This window comes from Pelobates fuscus, chromosome 3 (assembly GCF_036172605.1).
Source record: "Pelobates fuscus isolate aPelFus1 chromosome 3, aPelFus1.pri, whole genome shotgun sequence".
Taxonomy (NCBI): Eukaryota; Metazoa; Chordata; class Amphibia; order Anura; family Pelobatidae; genus Pelobates; species Pelobates fuscus.
Genome location: NC_086319.1, coordinates 268,885,982 through 268,909,286, shown reverse-complemented (window position 1 = coordinate 268,909,286; position 23,305 = coordinate 268,885,982). Strand labels below are relative to the sequence as shown.

At 38.9% G+C, this 23,305-nt stretch overlaps 1 protein-coding gene across 1 annotated transcript in view; it reads right to left on the bottom strand.

The window, feature by feature from the left end:
* LOC134601766 (zinc metalloproteinase-disintegrin-like ACLD) overlaps window positions 1–23,305 on the bottom strand; it is a 100,434-nt gene that overhangs the window by 22,434 nt on the left and 54,695 nt on the right. The window contains exons 10-12 of the mRNA XM_063446267.1: window positions 19,350–19,434; window positions 10,250–10,380; window positions 8,206–8,383 (exon numbers count right to left, since the gene is read on the bottom strand). Coding sequence (XP_063302337.1) covers window positions 8,206–8,383; window positions 10,250–10,380; window positions 19,350–19,434 — 394 coding nt within the window. The remainder of the gene's footprint in view (window positions 1–8,205; window positions 8,384–10,249; window positions 10,381–19,349; window positions 19,435–23,305) is intronic.

The following is a 23,305-nucleotide window of genomic DNA, read 5'->3' as shown; positions in this document are numbered from 1 at the left end:
CCTGAATTAGCATGAATAAAGGAAACATTTCCCATGTACGAGGATATGTGGAGATAATGCATAGGCTGCAAGGTTCAATGGAGCGCTTTACCCAGACATGGTCTAAAAGTCGGCATTAATATTCATGTGGAGCTGAGATTCATACGATTTTAAGATACCAATGACTACCAATTGCACACCAATGCTTGATTATAACTTGTTTGATTATCATATGTTTTATTATAACCTGTTTAGTTATAACTTGTTCCATGTTACCTTCACACATACAATTTCACCTATGCAACCATGCGGTTCACTAACCAATGGCTTTAAGAAAATTGCATAAGAGGGTAACCGAACTCCACAGACTACTGATTTGGCAACCTACAAAGGCAACGACACATGATACCCTTCCTTTGCACGACAGCACTGTTATGTACGTTAAGAGCATTATGTCTTGTCAATATTCTTGCTGAATAGTGATGTCAAATTGTGAAATCGATGTGTGAACTGTGCAACATGAAAAACTTGAAAAAAATAAAACATGGAAAAAAATAAAGAAAATTATATTGTAGGTCAAGGAGAAAAATAAGATCTGAAAAGTGTAAGAGAGGGATGGGAGGATGTTAGTAATAGGAAGTAGGAGCAAACCGGGTATTGAGTAAAGAAATTAAATCTCACTAACCCTCATTTAAACTATTCGCCAGCGAACCGTTCGGGACATCACTAGTCCCTGGCCTTATCTTATAGTTAGGATAGCCTTATGCCTATCCCACGCATGCTTAACCTCTTAAGGACACATGACATGTCTGACATGTCATGATTCCCTTTTATTCCAGAAGTTTGGTCCTTAAGGGGTTAAACTCCTTTACTGTGTTAACCTCTACCACCTCAGCTGGAAGGCTATTCCATGCACCCACTACCCTCTCAGTAAAGTAATACTTCCTGATATTATTTTTAAACCTTTGTCCCTCTAATTTAAGACTATGTCCTCTTGTTGTGGTAGTTTTTCTTCTTTTAAATATAGTCTCCTCCTTTACTGTGTTGATTCCCTTTATGTATTTAAATGTTTCTATCATATCCCCCCTGTCTCGTCTATCCTCCAAGCTATACATGTTAAGATCCTTTAACCTTTCCTGGTAAGTTCTATCCTGCAATCCATGAACCAGTTTAGTAGCCCTTCTCTGAACTCTCTCTAAGGTATCAATATCCTTCTGAAGATATGGTCTCCAGTACTGTGTACAATACTCCAAGTGAGGTCTCACCAGTGTTCTGTACAATGGCATGAGCACTTCCCTCTTTCTACTGCTAATACCTCTCCCTATACAACCAAACATTCTTCTAGCATTTCCTGCTGCTCTATTACATTGTCTGCCTACCTTTAAGTCATCAGAAATAATCACCCCTAAATCCATTTCCTCAGATGTTGAGGTTGAGGTTAGGACACTATCAAATATTCTATACTCTGCCCTTGGGTTTTTATGTCCAAGATGCATTATCTTGCACTTATCTACAGTTGCCACAACTCTGACCATTTTTCTAGTTTACCTAAATAATTTGCCATTTGGCTTATCCCTCCTGGAACATCAACCCTGTTACATATCTTAGTATCATCAGCAAAAAGACATACCTTGTGGGGATATTTATGGGATAATAATAGTAAACAGTTGAGAATTGCCCACTATTTCAATTCTCAGATCCCAAAGATCGTTATCGTGTAAGTGAAATGTATTCCATATAAATAAAAATCACAATTTGCAATAAAATTAGATACAATTTATTGTGACAATTTAAATAATAATAATATGTAACATGCGTGATAATAATCAATGAATATTTAGTATAACATAGTATGCAATACAATATGGTAATGTAAAAACATCTCCCAATGGCTAACACAGTCTTAATTGTCAAGACAATGATTTATGATTGTACTTCACAGAGAAACGAAAGTGGAACTTACACACAGACACAGAGCTTGCAGCTTAAGGCCATAAAACTTTAGCTGACAATTAGAATAACCCTTTCAATGCTAGTTAGACCTCCTAGGTAATTAAGATCTATTCTCATGTCATTTTAAATAAAATAACATTTAAACCATCTCATTAGTCATTTCCTGGAACCATCCAATAAGAATTGGTAATCTACCATCTTCTATAACCAGAATTTTAACTTGCCTAAACAGATATTTTATCTTATTTTAGAGCAAATCAATACACCTGGATAAATATCACGATATGTTAACATGTGATATGTCACATTAATATATATAATTATTACTTTCCATCTGCAGAATAGAATGCTTAATTGTATATTCTTTAGTAACTAAGATTTCTAAATATCGAAATCTGATCGTGATTTATCCAGTCATATATCATGCTATAGAAAATTTTAATGAATTTAGATTAATTAAATGAAACCAGTATAATTACCAGTTGAGTAGACATTCTCATCTGATGAGTAGGTAGTCTCAGGAACTGAATGGATGTGTGATTGGTGTGTAGGAAATTCTGAGTGCCTTGGAGTGGATATCTGTCTGCATTGCCCCCGACTACTCACCTCTTGCTTCTTTGCTTCCTCTTGCCTTCCTCTCTTTCCTTTGTCTTAACTTTTAAAGGGAAACATTCTCTGTTCATCACTAGGTGATAGACCAATAGAAAACTGGAGGTGTGGTTACCTTCCAGATAGCAATTTAAAGGACCACTCTAGGCACCCAGACCACTTCAGCTTAATGAGGTGGTCTGGGTGCCAGGTCCTTCTAGGGTTAACCCATTTTTTCATAAACATAGCAGTTTCAGAGAACCTGCTATGTTTATGAATGGGTTAAGCCTTCCCCCTATGTCCTCTAGTGGCTGTCTCACTGACAGCCGCTAGAGGCGCTTGCGTGATTCTCACTGTGAAAATCACAGTGAGAGCACGCAAGCGTCCATAGGAAAGCATTATGAATGCTTTCCTATGTGACCGGCTGAATGCGCGCGCAGCTCTTGCCGCGCGTGCGCATTCAGCCAACGGGGAGGAGAAGAGGCGGATCGGAGGAGGAGAGCAGGAGGAGAGCTCTCCGCCCAGCGCTGGAAAAAGGTAAGATTTAACCCCTTTCCCCTTTCCAGAGCCCGGCGGGAGGGGGTCCCTGAGGGTGGGGGCACCCTCAGGGCACTCTAGTGACAGGAAAACGAGTATGTTTTCCTGGCACTAGAGTGGTCCTTTAAGTATTTGGTCTATAGAGGGCAGTCTCGTCCCACTAAACATACCTATCCAGGAAAGAGTTAACTTTTCCTGGTGGCTATTTTTACGTAATTTAGCTTATCTTTATGGTTATCTATAATTTAAGTTTTCTGTCAGTTCAAGAGTTTCTTTGAGTTTTGTCCAGACTATGTGTCTGGCAAATTCTGCTATAATTTCTAATATGACAGTTATAACTAAGTATGACCCCTAAACTTACAATGGGACGTTATACAATATCGAAAGTAAAATTTAATTATTTAATCTTCTATGTCACAAATGTCTGGGTTTAGAATTGATTATATTCCATTAGCATTTAGACAGTCTGTCCATCCCCCGTTCTCATCTCTTATCAACAGGTTTGTATATACTAAGCATTCCTTAGCTTCTGGCAAAGTGGTTAGTTTTACAGAAGGGATAGAAATCTTGAGTCTTTTGTTAACTTGAAAATAACAAAATGGAGTCTGCTCTGTTCAGAATGATTCAGGCAATATACACTTTAATTTCTATCATAGCACAAAATGTCCGCCGATATAAATACCCTGACAACCTTACCATCAAGACCTTCTGCAATATCACTAATAAAAATATTAAAGAGAGGGGGCGGAGCCTGACAGGCAAGAGGAGCAGACGTGTGTGTCTGGAGCTCCTGCTAGATAAGCGAAAAAAGCAACCTTAACCCCGGATAAACCGTGATTATACCACACCGACGGGCAGCTAAGAGCCCAGAGGGGACTAAGCGTCTAATCCTGAGACTCTATGGAACGGATTAAGCACGGGAGACCGAAGAGACACTGCTGCGGCCTACTACGCCGAAACTGGGGAGAGGCGGACGACCTTCCTGCTTCCTGGTACCCAGCTAGAGCAAGCAATCTCCTACCCCCCCCAACTGGACCGGAGGGGGTTATCCCGGTCCCTACTCGACTGCACATAACAAGCGGCACAGAACCGACATACAGGCCCAGCACAAGGTATTAACGAGCAAGGACAGACAAACCAAAATGGCGATGGTCGCATTGCCTGCTGAAACGGCACACAGGCAGCGCGCACCAGCTCTCTGCTCTCCAGACCGCATGTTGAGGCGGCTACATAAACACTTCCAAAGGCTATGGACCGCTTTGGAGGCACACCTGTTTTCCAAACCACTCCAGCCTCGAGTCTGTGAACGGGGCGGCGGGAGACGGAGGGCGCAGAGAACACCCTCGGGCCTAACGTACCAGAATAAGCCTGCACTTTCTACAGCTAGCCCACCTGGGCCGAGGGCCACCAAGGGCTTGACCCATAGGCGTCGTCCACACGGACGGAAGGAGGACCGCCACAGAAGGCGACAGACCACCAGATCCCCCCGTTACTCCCGCTATGGGAATGACCCGGCCCATGGAGGACAAGGCACCGGGCACTGGGCACTCAGTACCGCAGGGTAGTGCGCAAAAAACTCGCTGGACACTGGCAACCAAGCTATGGCGGCCTACCACAAAGGGGCATCGGCTGAGTAGCCCACTGGGACCTTAAACACTCTGGCAAGAATTACGGCGCCCGAAACCCGATAATGCCCTACTTACCTCTATCTTTACTAAGTCACAATGGACGCAATCCAGTCCTTTCTGCAACCTTCCAGGTCTGCTACCTGCAAGAACTAACACGGTGTCCTCACATCTGACCGATATGTATATGTTATCTCTCCTGCTCTTATCATACTAATGTTTATTTAATTACTACATACTTTATAACTCGCAGATACTACCTGCTATCACACTAAGCTGAATATGCCTTAATTTACTAACTAGCAACCGTGCAAATATTGATGTGAAGTCCACAGTTACTACTGTGTGCACAGCATGTTGGAGAGGCCATCCCCTTTCAAAATGCCACTCCAGACCACCTAACAAAAACGAGTGCAGTTAAACTCATATGTCTATTATGTCTGTTATTACTACAACCTTATCTACTGTTGGTAACCATGCCCTCTTATTACGGCAATACTCAGTGATATTTATCGATAGTTAATCTAATTAACCTTGTTTTACTTCACCATGACCTAGCAATGTTACGCATCCAATATATGTATGTGCGCTTATGTTTTATTTTATCTCATCTAACCCTACTCTACTAATACTATCATTTATCACAAGCGTTGACCTAGTGTTTAGCTCAAAGGACTAGTGAGTTATATTTAATCTTTCAGCGAATATATACGGTGTTACGTAACCAGTTACAGCCCTGATTTAAATTGTGCCCATACTACAACTACTACAGTATAGGTGACCTAGCAATGTTAAGCATACAATATCTGTATTTGCGCCTATGTTTTATTTTATCTCATCTGATCCTACTCTACTAATACTATTATTTATCATAAGCGTTGACCTAGCGTTTTAGTTCAAAGGACCAGTGAGCTATATTTAGGCTTTCAGAGAATATGTACGGTATTACGTAACCAGTTACAGCCCTGATTTAAACTGTGCCCATACCACAACTACTACATCATAGGTGACCTAGCAATGTTAAGCATACAATATCTGTATTTGCGCTTATGTTTTCCTTTGTCTCCTCTAACCCTACTCAGACAAAACAACTGTCTAGTTAAGCATGTTAAATATAAAAATTGTGCAAAATAGCATGTCACTGTCTAACTTGTATGAAACTTGAAATACGCTGTTGTGGCGTCTGTCGATACATTGTGACCACCTGCACACCAAAATAAAGAATAAAAAAAATAAAAAAATACAAATAAATATTAAAGAGAATGGGTCCAAGTACAGATCCCTGAGGTACCTCACTGGTGACAAGCCCAAGCTTCGAATATACTCGATTGACTACAACCCTCTGTTGCCTGTCACTCAGCCACTGCCTTACCCATTCAACAATATTGGAATCCAAACTGAAAGATTGCAGTTTATTGATAAGCCTTCTATGTGCAACAGTGTCAAAAGCCTTACTGAAATCTAGGTAAGCAGTGTCTACTGCACCACCCTGATCTATAATTTTAGTTACCCAATCAAAAAAATCAATAAGATTCGTTTGGCATTATCTCCCTGAAGTAAATCCATGTTGTCTCTGATCTTGAAATCCATGTGTTTTTAGATGTTCAACAATCCTATCCTTTAAAATGGTTTCCATCACTTTCCCCACTACTGAAGTAAGGCTTACTGGCCTATAGTTGCCCGACTCCTCCCAATTACCTTTCTTGTGAATGGGCACAACATTTGCCAACTTCCAATCTTCTGGGACTACTCCTGTTATCAATGATTGGTTAAATAAATCTGTTAATGGTTTTGCTAGTACACCACTAAGCTCTTTTAATAGCTTTGGGTGTATACCATCAGGTCCCATTGACTTATTTGTCTTTACTTTTGACAGTTGAAATAGAACCTCTTCCTCTGTAAACTCACATGTAATAAATAACTAATTTATCCTTTTTCTTAACTGAGGTCCCTCTCCTTCATTTTCATCTGTAAATACCGAACAAAAATATTCATTGAGGCAGTGAGCTAGACCTTTATCCTCTTCTACATACCTTCCTTCTTGTTTTCAATCTAACTAATCCTTGTTTTACTTTTCTTTTCTCATTTATGTATCTAAAAATAGTTTTGTCCCCCTTTTTTACTGACTGTGCTATTTTCTCTTCTGTGTGTGATTTGGAAGCTCTTATAACTTGCTTAGCCTCTTTCTGCCTAATCTTATAGATCATTCTGTCTTCCTCACTCTGGTTTTTTTATAATAACTAAATTCTAACTTTTAGTTTTTTACTATTTTGGCCACATCTGCGGAGTACCACAGTGGTTTCTTGAATTTTTTGCTTTTACTGACAAGCCTAATGCAATTTTCTGTTGCCTTCAGTAGTGCAACTTTTAAATAATCCCATTTCTCTTGGACTCCATTTTTTTAATGTTTTGTTTTTGTAATTGAGTAGCAGCTTTTACATTGTTCTTATTAATTTAATGTAAAATCTTCAAATTGCGGTTTATTTGCTAATTGACTATAAATTCTATATAGAATTGAAATATCGGCAGTGTGCTTTCAAAGAAATGAGAAGTAAGGTTGCACAAAGCAGTTTTTAAATTAAAGGACCACTATAGTGCCAGGAAAACATACTTGTTTTCCTGGCACAATAGTGCCCTAAGGGTGCCCCCACCCTCAGGGCCCCCCTCACGCCAGGCTCTAGGGTGAGGAAGGGGTTAAAATCTTACCTTTTTCCAGCGCCGGGGGACTCTCCTCCTTCTTCTGCCGTCATCGGCTGAATGCGCATGTGCGGCAAGAGCCGCGCGCGCATTCAGCCAGTCTCATAGGAAAGCATTCTCAATGCTTTCCTATGGACAGCAGCGTCTTCTGCGGAAGCGCCTCTAGCGGTTGTCAATGAGACAGCCACTAGAGGCTGGATTAACCCTAAAGTAAACATAGCAGTTTCTCTGAAAATGCTATGTTTACAGCAGAAAGGGTTAACCCTAGGTGGACTTGGAACCCTGATCACTTCATTAAGCTGAAGTGTTCTGGGTGCCTATAGTGGTCCTTTAAATAGGACAGCAGTTAGGAACATTTAAGGAAACAAAAGTTCACTAAACACTGTTTTAAAGAAAGAAAACATTCCAAAAACCATAACTACCTCTGCAAATCCACAGGTTATGTTATAAGAAGCTCCCCTGGCCATGTCCATCTTTTAATTTATTTTAGATTAAGTGATTTGCAGACATGACTGGAACTATGAGGCAACTTGACTCTGTGATGTTACATGAGTAAACAATGTTTCTCTCTGCCTGTATAATATATTGTACGTGCATGCATGATGTACACAATAAACACTGTATATTAAGGATTTACTTTATTGTCTCAAATTTAAGTAAATAATATAACCACCAAGAACCAGAATTAGGCAAAATGATGATTATTTTTTTTATCTGCAATGATTGTATGTGGGAAATATGTTGAGTAGTGGTAGAACAAAAGGACAATAATGATAGAATTGGCCACTGATTTTTTTTTTGCTAAAACTTCTGCTAATAAAATTACCTGCACAGTACCGCAGTCACAGTCCTCCCCCGACTCAGTAAATTTATTTCCACACATAGGGGGTGTCTTAATGTCTTCTTTCTGTGGCATGTTCTTCATACATAGTGGCATTTTTTCCAAAATGAATTTTTGGTAATGCTGGTGACTGCAGGTGCTGAACATACGTGGAATGTTGTAACTAAAGAGTGAATAGGGGATAAATGTGAGAGATGATATTAAAAAATAGATTTTGAGGGACATTGGAAAAGGTCAAGAAAGTGCTTATAGTTTGTGAATGCCTAAGTGTTCATTGCGTGCACACTGTTCTCTACACTAAATACGCAGGGGTTATACAAGCTGTAATTGATGATTCCACAGTCCCACTTTATTTTATTTTATTTATGTTAATTGTTATTGTTCAGACTTGCAGTACTACAAGCTTATTTCATTATCGTATGATCACTAATTGTCAGAAAACTTAATAAAAACTGATTTACAAAAAAAAAAAAGGTGTTCCATTTCCTGCAAGTTTAAATGTGTGACTGCTTCTTGTGTGTGGCTGTGTGAATGTGACTGGCTAACAAACACCTGCCTCTCTAATCATTGGCCTACCTGGTCTGAGTGCCACTTGGGCTTGGCCCCGCTACATTGTCCTCAAAAAGCAGAAGACCGTCAGCCGAAAGAGCCAAAAGACCACCAGGGCCTTCTACCGTTTCCCGCTTGTGAGGGACTTGGACTCTGTGAGCCCCTGAGTCCTTGCCTTGGAGATGTCGGCCCTCGAACAGGCCTGTATCATTAGGCAAATATTCCCAGCGAACTTTCCGAGTGTTGCCTGAGCTTTCTGATTATGGGAATCAGCTGAATATTACTTAACCATTGTGTGATGGCTTACTGCCTGAGCTTTAAGTCCCCCTGATTTTAGTTGATGCCATTTTCTCTTAATTTGACATATTCTCTTTTAATTCAGGTTCATTTTATTTGGAGCATTAACATGACAGTGTATTCAGTTCCAGTGTCTTTTTCTCTTGTCTACCTAGCATGCTTTATTGCATCATTACATAGTCAATACTCTCCATATTTATATTACATTATGTGCTAGAAGTTTAGATTTTGTCCAGTATTTAGATATGAATGCCTAGCCTGAAAAGATTATATTATAAAAATATACAGTATTTTCAATATGTCATGTAACTGTTTTACTATGTATCCCTACGTACTTATTATTGCTGTAATGGCATTGCAAGTTTGTATGTCTTTCTCTGCACAGCTAAAATAAAAAAAATCAAAGAAAAGGGGAAACAAAATAACTAATGGCTGGGGGTCCTGGCACTGGGAAAGCATTCTACAGACTACTTGAAATTGTCCAAATCAGAAATTAAAATGAGTGCATGTTGTTAAATGAGCCTTTCCCCATTGTTTAAAGGAACACTATATCATTAGGAATCCTAATGATTATATTCCTAATGCTACAGCTCTGATGCCCCCAAATTAAAAAAATGTAATTGAAATAAAACAAATGACTCACCTTTTCTCCAGCGCAGAGTCTACCTCGCAGCTGCCGATACCTCCTCCTCTCTATATTTCATCCTGAATGTGTGCCTCCATGCTGACTGGCAAACCCAATGCTCCTCATTGAGGAACACTGGGGACCTTAGGTGCATGCACAGCACTCGCCGCGATGCACCTAAGATTCTGCCATAAAGAATCATTGATTACAATGATTCCCTCTTGCCAACCGTGACGGCACTGCACATATGACATCATAGTATGAGGATCGAGAAATAAGACTCCCAGTTTTTATATGCAGAGGGCTTGAAGGTGTAGCCTGAAGCCATGCTTTCAAGCCCTCTAATTAGTGAATTAAAGGGTTTTGGGGGGGTATTGGCAGAACTACAGGCACTATAACGACTTTAATAAAATGAGATTGTTAAAGTGCCAACAGTGTCCTTGTAAGAAATAGTCTTTGGTCTAGTTACGATTCAAAGGGCTGAATGAATCATATGCATCTGCAGACTTTCCATTGAGCAGAGACTGATTTGTGGTGTTTTGATTCTGGGAAATTCACCTGAGTGAAGGAAACATGATACAAGCTTCATCAGAGCAGGAGCAATGTGTTTCATCGTGTTCCATCCCCAGATTATGTCCCATCTCATGAGCAAGTGTAGCACCAACAGCAATAGACTCAGGGCTGTGATCCTGGGAAGGAAGGGTAGACAGAGATACAGAGCATAAGTTTTGTTTTCAACATAGTAAAGGAAGCAGAAGAACAATACATTGCATGATGGTAGAATGTTTGAGTTTATTAGGCTCTGTTAGAGCAGGTTGACAAAAGAAGACACAAGATAGTAATTCACTCCACGTATCCCCCAAGTGTCCCTGTTTGGAGAAGACAGTCCCTATTTTGGATTCAAATTCCTCTTGTACCTCTTTTTTATCCCACTGTCTCTCATTTGTAGGAGTTTAGGATTCTTTGAATTTATGCCAGAACACAGCGATATTACTCACAGTAATGTGTCCTTAAACTACAATAAATGCATTTAAAAATCACTCTTTATAAATATCATACATTCCAAAGATAACTTTGCATTTTTAACTTTCTGATTACGGAGTTTTACTCAATAGCAGAGTCCTGATTAAAGTTTCCTCTACACAAACATGGAACATGATTGTCAAAGAGATCATGACAGCCAGCACTATCGCTATCAGTCACAAACCCACATTTAACAGTTTAGGGTAAGCATGGGATGGAGAACACAACTTAGTGAAACAAATTGATGGGGCCGGAGCCAGGGCCATGTGGGTGACAGCAGAGAGACAGATCTTTGGGGGAAAAAGAGAGAGAGACACAATAGTGGCAGACTCAAATGTGGATCTGGGATAAAGGGAAGAGAGAAACAAACAAGGGACTGGGATAAAGGTGAGAGACTCTGAAAAATATTATTATGTACTTTAAATGTATTTAATGTGTTGATATAAATATTATAAGTTTTATTCAGATTGCTTCAAGAACACTGAAATTGAGAAGCCATACATTGGCCTATAGAGTATTACAGACTTTCATTGTATAGGAATGGAGACCACATCTGGTTCACTTTAAGAGTGATGTTGAAGGGCCTGTTTATAATAACCTTTGACCTAAGCTTTGCTAGCCAGTCTCCCTCTGTATTACCATGGCTCATATTTCTAAAGGCATCTATTCATTTACTATGCATATATAACTCCTTTGTGTAGCTTACCGCCAAAACTATAACGTATGGCTTTAATCATAGATTTCAAATGATGCTAAGTCACACCCCTTTTTCTAAGATAGCCACTTATTTTAAAGTAAGGCAATCTTATGTATACTCCCCTCTGTAACTGAATTTTAAACCCATAAAACTGATTGTAGTTCAGAATTCGTGGCCAATACCTTTAACATCAAAAATGGATAACAACTGGAACATTGCTCTCTGTATTGGACAAAGATTGTTAAAGACATTTGTTATTACCAGATGGATGATAATTGTTATGTTTGAATAAACATAAGTTAAACTGCAAGATACTTGATTCGATTGTTAAGAAAACTGATATGTGACAAACAAAGATTTCACGGAATGCCAATTTCCTACATTTAATGGTGGAGAATGCGGGCACCAACAGCAAACTTTTGATTTAAGCCTGAATTATGACTGCTACAAGCTACAAGAAGATTATAAGAAGAAGACAAGAAACTCACTGAAGAAAAGTTGAAATTGTTCCCTGAAGAAAAAGCTTTAGTACCCGGCTTGCAACAGGAGAAACACAAGTGACTGATACAGCAGGATGGCATCCCAAAAATCCTTTATTTAAACATTCAGCTTTACTATGCGAAAATAGAGTTGCGCAGGGTGAAAAATCGTTCGAACGTGGAAATATGCTCAGTACTGACGGAAGAATATGACGATAATATATTGATAATATATTATAATTTTGACGATAATAATTGAGAGGACAATCTGTATCCTTTTATCCATACTTTATTTATGAAGAAATAATGTTATGACGAATTGCAGATCGAAGATGGCATTTCGGAGGATTCTCAAGAAATAACTACATATTCCAAAAAGTATTCTTCCATCAGATGATGCGCACACCTGTGGAAATCAAATACTTCAAGGGTATGTGTCTTTAACATGTCTGTAGAAGTTGCTCATATGTATATTGAAACAAATTGTATTAACTGTTTAGTTAATTATGGATTGGCAGCAAAAGACTGCTGTCAAATGTAACAGGATCTGTCTGTAAAAGAGTTAATCCTGAAAACGCTATTGTGTATTGAAATGGTTAGACAGATTAACTGGTAATGAGCAAAGCAATGTGGTTAAAAGGGAAAGAAAAAGTTGCATTACTGGCAAAAGGCTTTCTGGAAACTAAAGATTCTATAAAGGAATGGTGTCAACTTAAAAAGACCAGTAATTGTTATGTTTGTAATACATCGAAACAAAAAAGAAATGTGTTGTTAAAAACAATTGAAAAATATATGTGTTGTTGCAAGGTCTATAATTTACCTAGCCTCTAGCTAAACTGTAAATTTCCTTAAAAGTGTTAAAAGAAGGAAATCGCCCCCCCATGGCTCTCTTTTGTGAGTGCATTGGATGCAACATTTGTTGAAACAAAACCTCAGACTCTCGGCAGTTGTTGAAAGGATTAAGTAATGTCAAGGAAATTAAGATTTTAATATAATGAAATAAATGCTTAAGAATCAGACTGATCTGTTAAATAGAACCCATAAAACAATGTCTCACATGTCCAAGATTAGACTTTGTTACTAAATTTGACAATTTGCAAAAATTGTTAGTCTGGGGAATGTTACAGATATTTGTGGAAAAATCTGAAAGATTTGGATTAAAGTAGAAGTTGTGTGAAAAGGGCAGAAGAGAAGAAAAGATATAGAAAAATGGGGAAATTGTGCAAGGAAAAGGGTCAGATGGACACTCTCAGATTAGCCAGATTGATTAAAAATGTGTCTAAATATGATGAGCAGAGAGGACCTTTTTACAATATGAGGGTTTTTGAAGGTGAAATGAATAAACAAAAATTTAGTGATGTGGTAGCCACCAGATGTCGTTTGATCTGGCTGCCAGCCTCATTAAGTGAATGGGTTAAAAATTAACTCATTGATGTGTTGGAGGATAAGGAATGTGAAAAGCCCAGAGTTTAGTTGCAGGAATTGTTTCCAAATATATTGCTAATGGTTGTACAGTGTGCAACTGGTTTGAATAGTTTTGAATTTTCTATTTTTGATTAATTTAAATGGAGAAAATTATGATATACATGTTTGTGCTAATTTAAGGAATAAGGCATGGAATTTGATTACTGACACAAAACCGTCTACTATGTCTAAAGAGTAACATAGGCAGAGTGTTAGTGAATATGTCTCTATAATATCAGGGTAACCAAATGAGCTAGATTAAGAGATTTGCTGCTATGGAAATTATGAAATCCTTGCAATTGTTAAAAAGGAAAAACACAGGAATAACTACAATGTTACACAGACACACTTTTGTCTAGGGATACTTCAGCAGGACTGGCCCCTATTAAAATTGTGTCTAGTGAAGAAGGTAGAAGGAGAAATGAGGTTATTAATTGAATATGGTAATTTTAGAGTGAGGTTTAAGGAAAGACCACAAAATTAACAAAATTACCAGGGTACTAAAAACTATTCGGCCACACCCCAAGATAGATATTATAGGGTTTTATTAGAGTAATTCTATGGTATGCTATAATTGCAACCAATAAGGTCATGTTAGGAGATATTGTCCTAAATATGAAGAAAAAACTTACCCAGTGAAAGGGAAAGAAAATTGAATTTCCCAGACCATAAGAATCTACAGAGAGTGGCAGCTGTAAAAACAGAGCATACATCTTCAACCAACCCCCCCTCACATATCAAATTCATGTGAAGAGTGTATACTGATGTTAAATGCCATTGAAAGAAAGGTGTCACAAATCGACAAGTAAAATCTGCCTAAACTCACCAATAAATAGGGATGTGAAACCCCTAGCTATTATCAGATCTATCTTGCTGATAACGAAGTGAAGATGGGCGACCATATATTTATGGAAGACTAGAGGGAAATATAACAGAGTTTTATTAGAAACAGGAGCAGGAATGACTCTAATAAAACACGCTTGCCTTTAAAAATGTAAGCATATGAACAAATCCCTTCTAAGTTTAATGGAACACATGCAACTCTATCCACTGATAATGAAGTTGAGATTGAAGGAGGAAAAATCTTTTGGTGATTTATAGTTGCACCTCTCCTCCTACTGTACTATTATTATGGGAATGGATGTTATCAATGAAAAAAAGTTGTATGTGGATTTATTAAATTTGGTTTTATGGCAAGCTTTAGGTGAGAGCAAAACAGGTTGAGTGGTTAAACCTAATAATTTAAGATAGTTTAGTCATTATATGATTGTAAAACAGAGTGAAGTGTCACCTTATATTCAACAAGATGATGAGGTTGTACCATATCTTAAAACTAAATACCCCACAGTGTGCTCTAAGTCTAAACAAGATTGTGGGATAGTGAATTTGCAAGTTGTAATTGTAGTTCTAGACCCCCTGCAGTTAAACAATATAAGATCCCAAAGAATAAGAAGAAGGTGTGAATCAGGTGATAAAAGCATTAGTATCTCAAGGAGTGTTGAGAGGGGGTAATTCCAAATGTAAGTCACCATTTGGCTAATAATCAAGCCAATGGCACTTATGGTTTAATTGTAGACACGTATGTGGTGAATAAGTAAATCTCATCAGATATCATGGCGCAAATAGATGCTAATGTTAAGTACTTTCTGTATTGGATATAGTCAATGTGTTCTTTTCTATACCATTCAATCCAGATAGCTAGTATCGCTATGCTTTTACCTTTAAAAATCATCAATATCTGTTCCAGGTGTTGCTACAGGGCTTCCACGCCTCACCAGCTTACTTTCATAAAGCAATGGCTCGAGTATTGGAACCCCTGGGGTATGGGAATAAGATTTTGCAATATATTGATGATCTGTTAGGTTCAAACAGTAACAAGGGAAGAGCATGAGCAGATACTGTGTGATAATTGTCAAACACTGGCAGATAATGGGTTAAAACTGAACACATTCAAAGTGCAGATCTTGAAGGAAAGATTTACTTTCCTAGGAGTTAATATAGATCCAGAATGTAAAACGCCATGTACAGCAAGGGTTAAAGCATTGCAGCAATTGCCAAGGCCAATGACTGTGTATCAACTACAGAAATGTATAGGCTTGATAAATGTTAGCTGAGAATTCATATATTATATGGCAGGGATAGCAAAACCCTTATGCAATATGCTAAAATATAAAAGATAAGATCATCTGGACAGGGGAATTTGAAAAGAGTTAAATCTGTTAAAAGATGCTCTCACACAAGCGCCTGTGCTAGCTGCTCCCATTGAAACAGTACCATATATTGTTCAATGTTACGCAGGTGTCTCTTCATTAATAGCAGTTTAATGCAAAGGTAGCATGAATCTTTACGAATACTTGGATATTTTTCTAAAATTATGTATCCAGTGGAAAGAGGAATGTTTTCCTGTGTAAAACAGCTCATGGCTGTATGATGGGCTTTAGAAGCAACACAACACATGGCAGGATTTGGACAGATAAATTTACAAACCCCCCAAATATCTAAAACTGTAACAAAATTGTTCTGAGTTAGGAGTATATAGCCAGTTACAAAATAAACCACCCAGGGTAGAAACCAGTAAAAGATATGCTATTCCTGATTTGATGTCAGAAGGAAATGGAAATATAATCCAGATCTCCTTTTGAGAAGCAAATAATACAAGGGATTTCTAGTTTGTATGTGGAAGAACAAGATTTTATGTTGATGGATTACATCACACAGGTTATGTCATATATGACGATTAAACAAAAGAATTGCAAAGATAGACTGCCACGCCATATGTCAGCTCAGAAAACTGAGTTAGAGTTTGTAAAGAAAGTTCTAGAAATAACAGTATATGACCCAGTGAATATAATCAGTGACAGCAGTTATGTAGTTAAAGCTTTAACACTTCACCTCCCAATATGGAGAAAAGAGGAATGGTAGATTCTCAGGATAAAGCTTTAAAACATGCAGGTATTCTGGCAGAACTGTTTAATTATGAAAAAGAAAATAAAGGTTTAACTTGTTGTTGTGAAATAGACTTGTAGATCAGGAATCAAAGGAAACTTTGTCTGAGGAGTTGTAATACTTGGAAAATCTAATGAGTGCAACTGTTAGTAAAAGACAAATAACAAATACCCTATAAGATCAGATAGAGAATGGAAGGATGTAGCTTTCAGTATAAAAAAGAATGGATCTAGATACTGAAACTGGCATGTACAGGGTTAAACACAATGAAACACAAACATTTGTACCTAGTGGCTTATTACAAGGGCTGATTGTATTCATTCATCGTACACAGGGCATTTGGGTACAGGACAACTATTTAAGGTCCTGCAAAATAAATTGTATCATCCTAATTTAAAACAAAAAGTATATAAATATATTGCAGAAGTGTCTCATATGTGCTCAATTAATCCAAGACCTAAATACTAGAAACCAAAATTGCAGAGAGTTCCTTTGGCAAAAAGACCATGGTACTCTATATAAATTAATTTCTAAATTAAAATGAATAAAATAAAATAGAAATAAAAATGCTTTAAGATAAGAGTAATTGGTTAACATATTTACCAGGAGTATTCATGTATATTCCTGCAAATCCAAACTCAAGTGTCACCTCATGTAGAACTATGTAATCACTTTCCCTAATAAACCTTTTGTTCGAAGTACATTCAAAGTTACAGCAGAACATGCTGAATAGTTGAAAGTATTACAGGAACATCTATTGTTAGATTTGAAGTTTGCTACTTCAAATGTCGTCCCTTATGGTAAACTATGTGTTAAAGTTGTACAGCGCTACGGAATCTGATGGCGCTATATAAATAAATTAAATAAATATAAAGAAGTAACACAGGGCAATTATGCAGATATGCTTAAGCCAGGTTACAAGGCAATGGTAAATCATTTAAAACACCAGGTCTATGAAAAGCAAGTTGGGAAGGTCCTTATGGTCCTTATGTTAGTCTAAGAATAAAAATTAGAACAAACTGTGTTATAGGTTTAAAAAGCAAACATTGGTACAAAGTGTAATAAATCAATTCTTGTGTCTAGTGATCAATGTAAAAGAAATGTACTAAGGTATAAGAAATGTACTAATGTATAAGAATAGTAAACTGCCATCTGTTTTTCATTACAGAACCAATACTGTTTTACATGGACAAAAACCTGTATGATTTTAAATAAAAGGACAAATTGTTTGGACTTTCAAAGGACATTATGGACTTTCAAAGAGACTGTGCTTGTGGATTCGATTGGAGAGGACAATATTTCATGGACTAAATCAAACCGATTGTGTTTTCTGGTTAATGTAAACTGTATACAATTGCACAGCATAATAACTATGATACTGTTATTATTAATGTTAGGTAAAATCAATGCCCAAGGTAAATTAATGAATTAGTGAAAAATGTAAAGGTAATTGTAACAAGAATATTATTCTTAGGAGTTCAGAAATGAAAGGGTTAAAATGGCTTGTTTCTCCCTCTTGGAGTGTAAAAAGCAATACAGACAACTTGAAATGGCTGTGTTTTCCTTGTAAACTGATACTTAGATCAATATCAGAAAACAAAATTAAAATCCCATAAGTAATTGGTATAAGTAAATTATGATGCATTATATTTACATAAAAGCATCACAGAGGGGCTTGAAAAATATTATTATGTACTTTAAATGTATTTAATGTGTTGATATAAATATTATAAGTTTTATTCAGATTGCTTCAAGAACACTGAAATTGAGAAGCCATACCTTGGGCCTATAGAGTATTACAGACTTTCATTGTATAGGAATGGAGACCACATCTGGTTCACTTTAAGAGTGATGTTGAAGGGCCTGTTTATAATAACCTTTGACCTAAGTTTTGCTAGCCAGTCTCCCTCTGTATTACCATGGCTCATATTTCTAAAGGCATCTATTCATTTACTATGCATATATAACTCCTTTGTGTAGCTTACCGCCAAAACTATAACGTATGGCTTTAATCATAGATTTCAAATGATGCTAAGTCACACCCCTTTTTCTAAGATAGCCACTTATTTTAAAGTAAGGCAATCTTATGTATACTCCCCTCTGTAACTGAATTTTAAACCCATAAAACTGATTGTAGTTTAGAATTCGTGGCCAATACCCTTAACATCAAAAATGGATAACAACTGGAACATTGCTCTCTGTATTGGACAAAGATTGTTAAAGACATTTGTTATTACCAGATGGATGATAATTGTTATGTTTGAATAAACATAAGTTAAACTGCAAGATACTTGATTCGATTGTTAAGAAAACTGATATGTGACAAACAAAGATTTCACGGAATGCCAATTTCCTACAGACTCCATTAGGGGACCGGAGTATAGGGGAGAGATCAGGGCTGGATTTACATCATAAGCGCCTGTAGGCACAGAATTCCTGCACACTGCTCATCCAAACCTAAGGGGGAAAAAATTAACAAAAACTAAATTGTTTAAATATGGTGAAAGAGGTTGTATACACACAAGTGTGTTTGTGTGAGTGTAAGCATATGTATGTATGTATGTATGCATGTGTGCATGTGCAACTGTGTGTGTGCATGTGTGAACAGCAATAAGAGTAGCTGTATGTGATGTGTGTGCAAGTGCAGCAGTGAGTGTGGATAGCAATGAGTGTACTAGTGCTGGTACCTGGGCTCACTCAGACTTATTCCAGCAATCACAGACTCTTTGCTGTCTGAGAAGATGACAAAGCATTGTGGGCAACCGAGATGGTGGTGGCCTTTAGATAATAGGTGCCTGCAGCTTACGTTTGAAACATGCGCTAGTAGGCAGGTGCCTACTCTGGCTAACGAGAAATCCAAGCCTGGGAGAGACACAACACGTCCATACCTATATACTTACCTCTGGACCTTAAATACAGCTGGCATTGAATAAACAGCTACCATGGAAGCTGTAATTCAGCAACATCCATCATCCATCTGGATTGCTACCTAGTGGCTAAACATAACACATTATAGCAGATATATATCTAAACAACAAGTAGCTCTCACCTGATTCACTCCAGTAGAATGGGGATTACTGCACATGGTTTTGATGTAGGCTTCTCCCACTCTGTCTTTGTCAAAATCGATGTTCCTGAGTAAAAAGGAGATCTCTGTAATCATGTCTTACTGTTTCAATGTTTCAATGCATATGGATAACACACTTTAAGACTGAGTTGTGTTTATTAGAACTTACAAAACCTGATTTTTGGTTCTAGTGAGCATTGTACTAAACGTTATCACTAACAGTGTTGTCAGTTAAAGGGACACAGCAGACATTCAGATTACTTCAACTCATTTAAGTGGTCGGGGTGCATTGTCCCTGTCTCCATATCCCTGCAATGTAAAATATTGCACTCCCGGAGAAATTGCAATTTTGATTGCAGGGTTAAGACAACCTCCAATGGCACTCAACTTCCCTTGGCTGTTATGCCTACCTCTTGGCTCTGTCAATGCCCACTCCCCTAGCTGCGCTGATCCATGGGCTACATCAGGGCCGGATTAACATAGGGGCTGATGGAGTTGCAGCTCCAGGCCCAGGCCCAGGCCCATGGAATAGGCCCATTTAAAAAAAAAAAAAAAAAAAAAAGAACTTTTTTTTTTTTTTACACACTACTCTTAGGTTTGCCACCTCACTGGTATTTTTAGGCACAGCCTGTATTTGAGGCTGCCTGGCCGTGATGGTATTGCAGTAATACCGGCAATACTAATGCAAATATTTTTCTCAGTATAAACGGAGATTACTCTGCAATACCAGTTGCAGTAGGGGTCACTGTGTATGGAGAGAGGCAGGGACAGGAAGGTACAGCATATCCCTGCCTCTCTCTACTCACTGATCCGCGGAGGAGCAGCTACACAGCACAGAGAGTTCAGACAGCAGCTCCCAGCCTGCAGACAGCCTACAGCTCAGGGAAGTGAGGGATGAGGGGAAAGGCATCAGGTAGACATGGGGACACTGAGACACTAGGGAACACATGGTGACACGAGACACTAGGGGACACTGGGAGACATGGGGCACTGAGACACTAGGGGACACTGTGAGACATGGGGACACTGAGACACATGGGGACGCTGTGAGACATAGGTAGACACATTGGGACACAGAGACAATAGGGACACAGTGTCTCCATGTCTCCCATATGTCTGTGTCCCCATGTCTCCCAGCCAGTGTCTGTAACCCCATTTCTCCCAGTGTCCCCAAATGTCTGTGCCCCCATGTCTCCCAGTGTCCCCATGTCTGTATCCACAAGTGCCCTCATGTCTCGCAGTCTCCCCAAGTGTCTCAGTGCCCCCATGTCTCTCAGTGTCTCCGTGTCCCCATGTCTCTGTGTCTCCTAGTATCCTAGTGACATGGGACACATAGACATGGGGACACTGGGAGAAATGGGGACACAGACACTAGGGGACTGGGCGACATGGGGACACTGACACTGTTATGCATAGGGACACTGATGCCAGGCTGGCCTTCCAATTCTTTGGACAGACATACCCCGTTTTTGGGCATGTTCGCCCCTTTTGGCAGTTCTGGTCATGTGATTCGCATCAGTGGCATACTCTTTTACCCCGCCCATTGGCTTCCTGCTTCACTGGAAACTGCTGTTGGTATGTGTAATGGATCACCTGGCACCCCGAGTGGGTACCTCCGTTGATGGATGCTCCTAGCGCTTCCTGAGGGCTCCAAGCACTCCAGCCGACACCATAACCACCGTAGACTCCTCCAGAGAGCAAGGCAGGAACAAGCTCTTACAAGAGCTTAGTAGTGATTTAGCAAGGGAGTATGACAAGCATAGCAATCCCTTGTAGCAGATTCCCCCAATAAGAGACAGCACTCCAAATTGAGGGTGAAGTAGAACTGAACTTTTAATCAAACACTCTGCTTTTATGCCCATTCTACAAACATAGTAACGCCCACAGGGTTTTGCAGAACAACCAATCCATACGTACAATACCCACAGACACTCCCACACAAAATCCTCCCCTCTGCCTGTGATATAATTACTGAACACAATGGGTTAATGTAATTATCACAGGCAGAGAAATACAGTTTTTACACATGTACTATAACTTTAAAAATATACATTCAATCTTCATGAATTACATATTCAAACTCAGCACACTTTAATTATAAACAGTCAAAATTCAGCCAATTCCATCCAGGGGTTAAAAAGTTAGCTGGAAGTCCTTTTATGACCGACCGCAAGCACATTTTCATGCCCAAAACAGTTCCATAGATTTGGGCTGTGCGGTCGGTCAATTTCACACTGAAAAAATGACTAAGTCCCATTCGAACATGCATTCGTCTCTGCAGCTGAAAATTCAGTGTAGGAGAAGGTAAGGGTCAGCGGTGTTCGTGGAACTGTGTAACCGATTTCAGTTCCATGAATTTGGTTCCACACACCGCTGACCGCATTTGAATGAACAAAAGATGGCGCCGCCACGTGTTCGTTTGTGCAAACGGCGGCCCCCCAGCGGTCAGCAATTTACCTACAGCAGGCCTGGGAGGTAAATTGCCTGCACACTTCCACTTCTGGGTGGTCTGCCTGTGTGGTACTTGGTTCAGTAAGCCCCATTTACTGAACCAAGTGGGAAAAGGGCACAAAAAAGTATATTAGGGGGACAGGGGACAGAGTCTTAAAGGGGCATTGTCCCTTCCCAAAAGTCACAGTATGTCCCCAGATGGTTCTTAAAGGGCCAGCAGCAGCATAATAAAATACAATATGCCCAAATACTGTATTTAAAGGGCCAAATCTCCCAGGGGCCATAGTCAGGCAGGAGGCTGGCAAACAGGCTTCTCCAATGCCCAGTGACGAGGTTAGTTTCGACACAGTATGGATTTACTTGAAAGATGAAAGCATAAATTAGATAAAGAGATTAGCATAGAGTATGTGTTTTCTTATAGCTGCATCCTTTGAGTTTCCCTCAAACACCATTTCCATCAGATACATGATGCTTGGGAGGTATGACTGTTTTAGTGTTTTTGGTCGATAAGATTCTGTAATTAGGCCCATCTTAATTGTCAGCACCAGGCCCACTGGGCTCTTAATCCGGCCCTGGGCTACATTACAGCTTTACTTCAATTCAGATCCCAGGAAGCATCAGCAGTACACTGTTCATGTGTCGGGAGGAGGGGGCATGATAAAGAGACACAGGGATATGTTGTGACATATATGTTAGTGTAGGGGTCATTAATATTTCCTTTGGGCTCAAGCCCCAGATCTTTGAAACGTAACAGCACCTCAAACAGTGTGTAAACTGATAACAGTTGAGATACAGTTATTATGTATTGAGCAGTTACAATCATCATCTTTGATGACTAGAATTGCACTATGGGGGTAACTACTTATCTTACAAACCCCTGCTTTACAGGAGAATATGGGATGAGATAGGTCCCTGTAGACCAGAAACTTTTTGGAGTGTCTCATCCTGATATTATTATTATTATTTTATTATTTATACAATGGGTCGACTAACATACATGTAATTGTAACCAGACAACTGGACGTACAAGAACAGAGGGGTGGAGGGCCCTGCTCCATGAGCTTACATTCTAGAGGGAGTGGGGTATAGTGACACAAAGGGTAAAAGTAGGGGTACAAAGTACCATATATACTCGAGTATAAGCCGACCCGAATATAAGCCGAGGCCCCTAATTTTACCCAAAAAAACTGGGATGACTTATTGACTTGAGTATAAGACTAGGGTGGGAAATGCAGCAGCTACTGGTAAATTTCTAAATAAAATTAAATCCTATAAAAATGATATTAATTGAATATTTATTTACAGTGTGTGTATATAATGAATGCTGTGTGTGTGTATGAATGCAGTGTGTGTGTATGAGTGCAGTGTGTGTGTGTATGAGTGCAGTGTGTGTGCATATGAGTGCAGTGTGTGTGTATGAATGCAGTGTGTGTGTGTGTATGAATGCAGTGTGTGTGTATGAATGCAGTGTGTGTGTATGAGTGCAG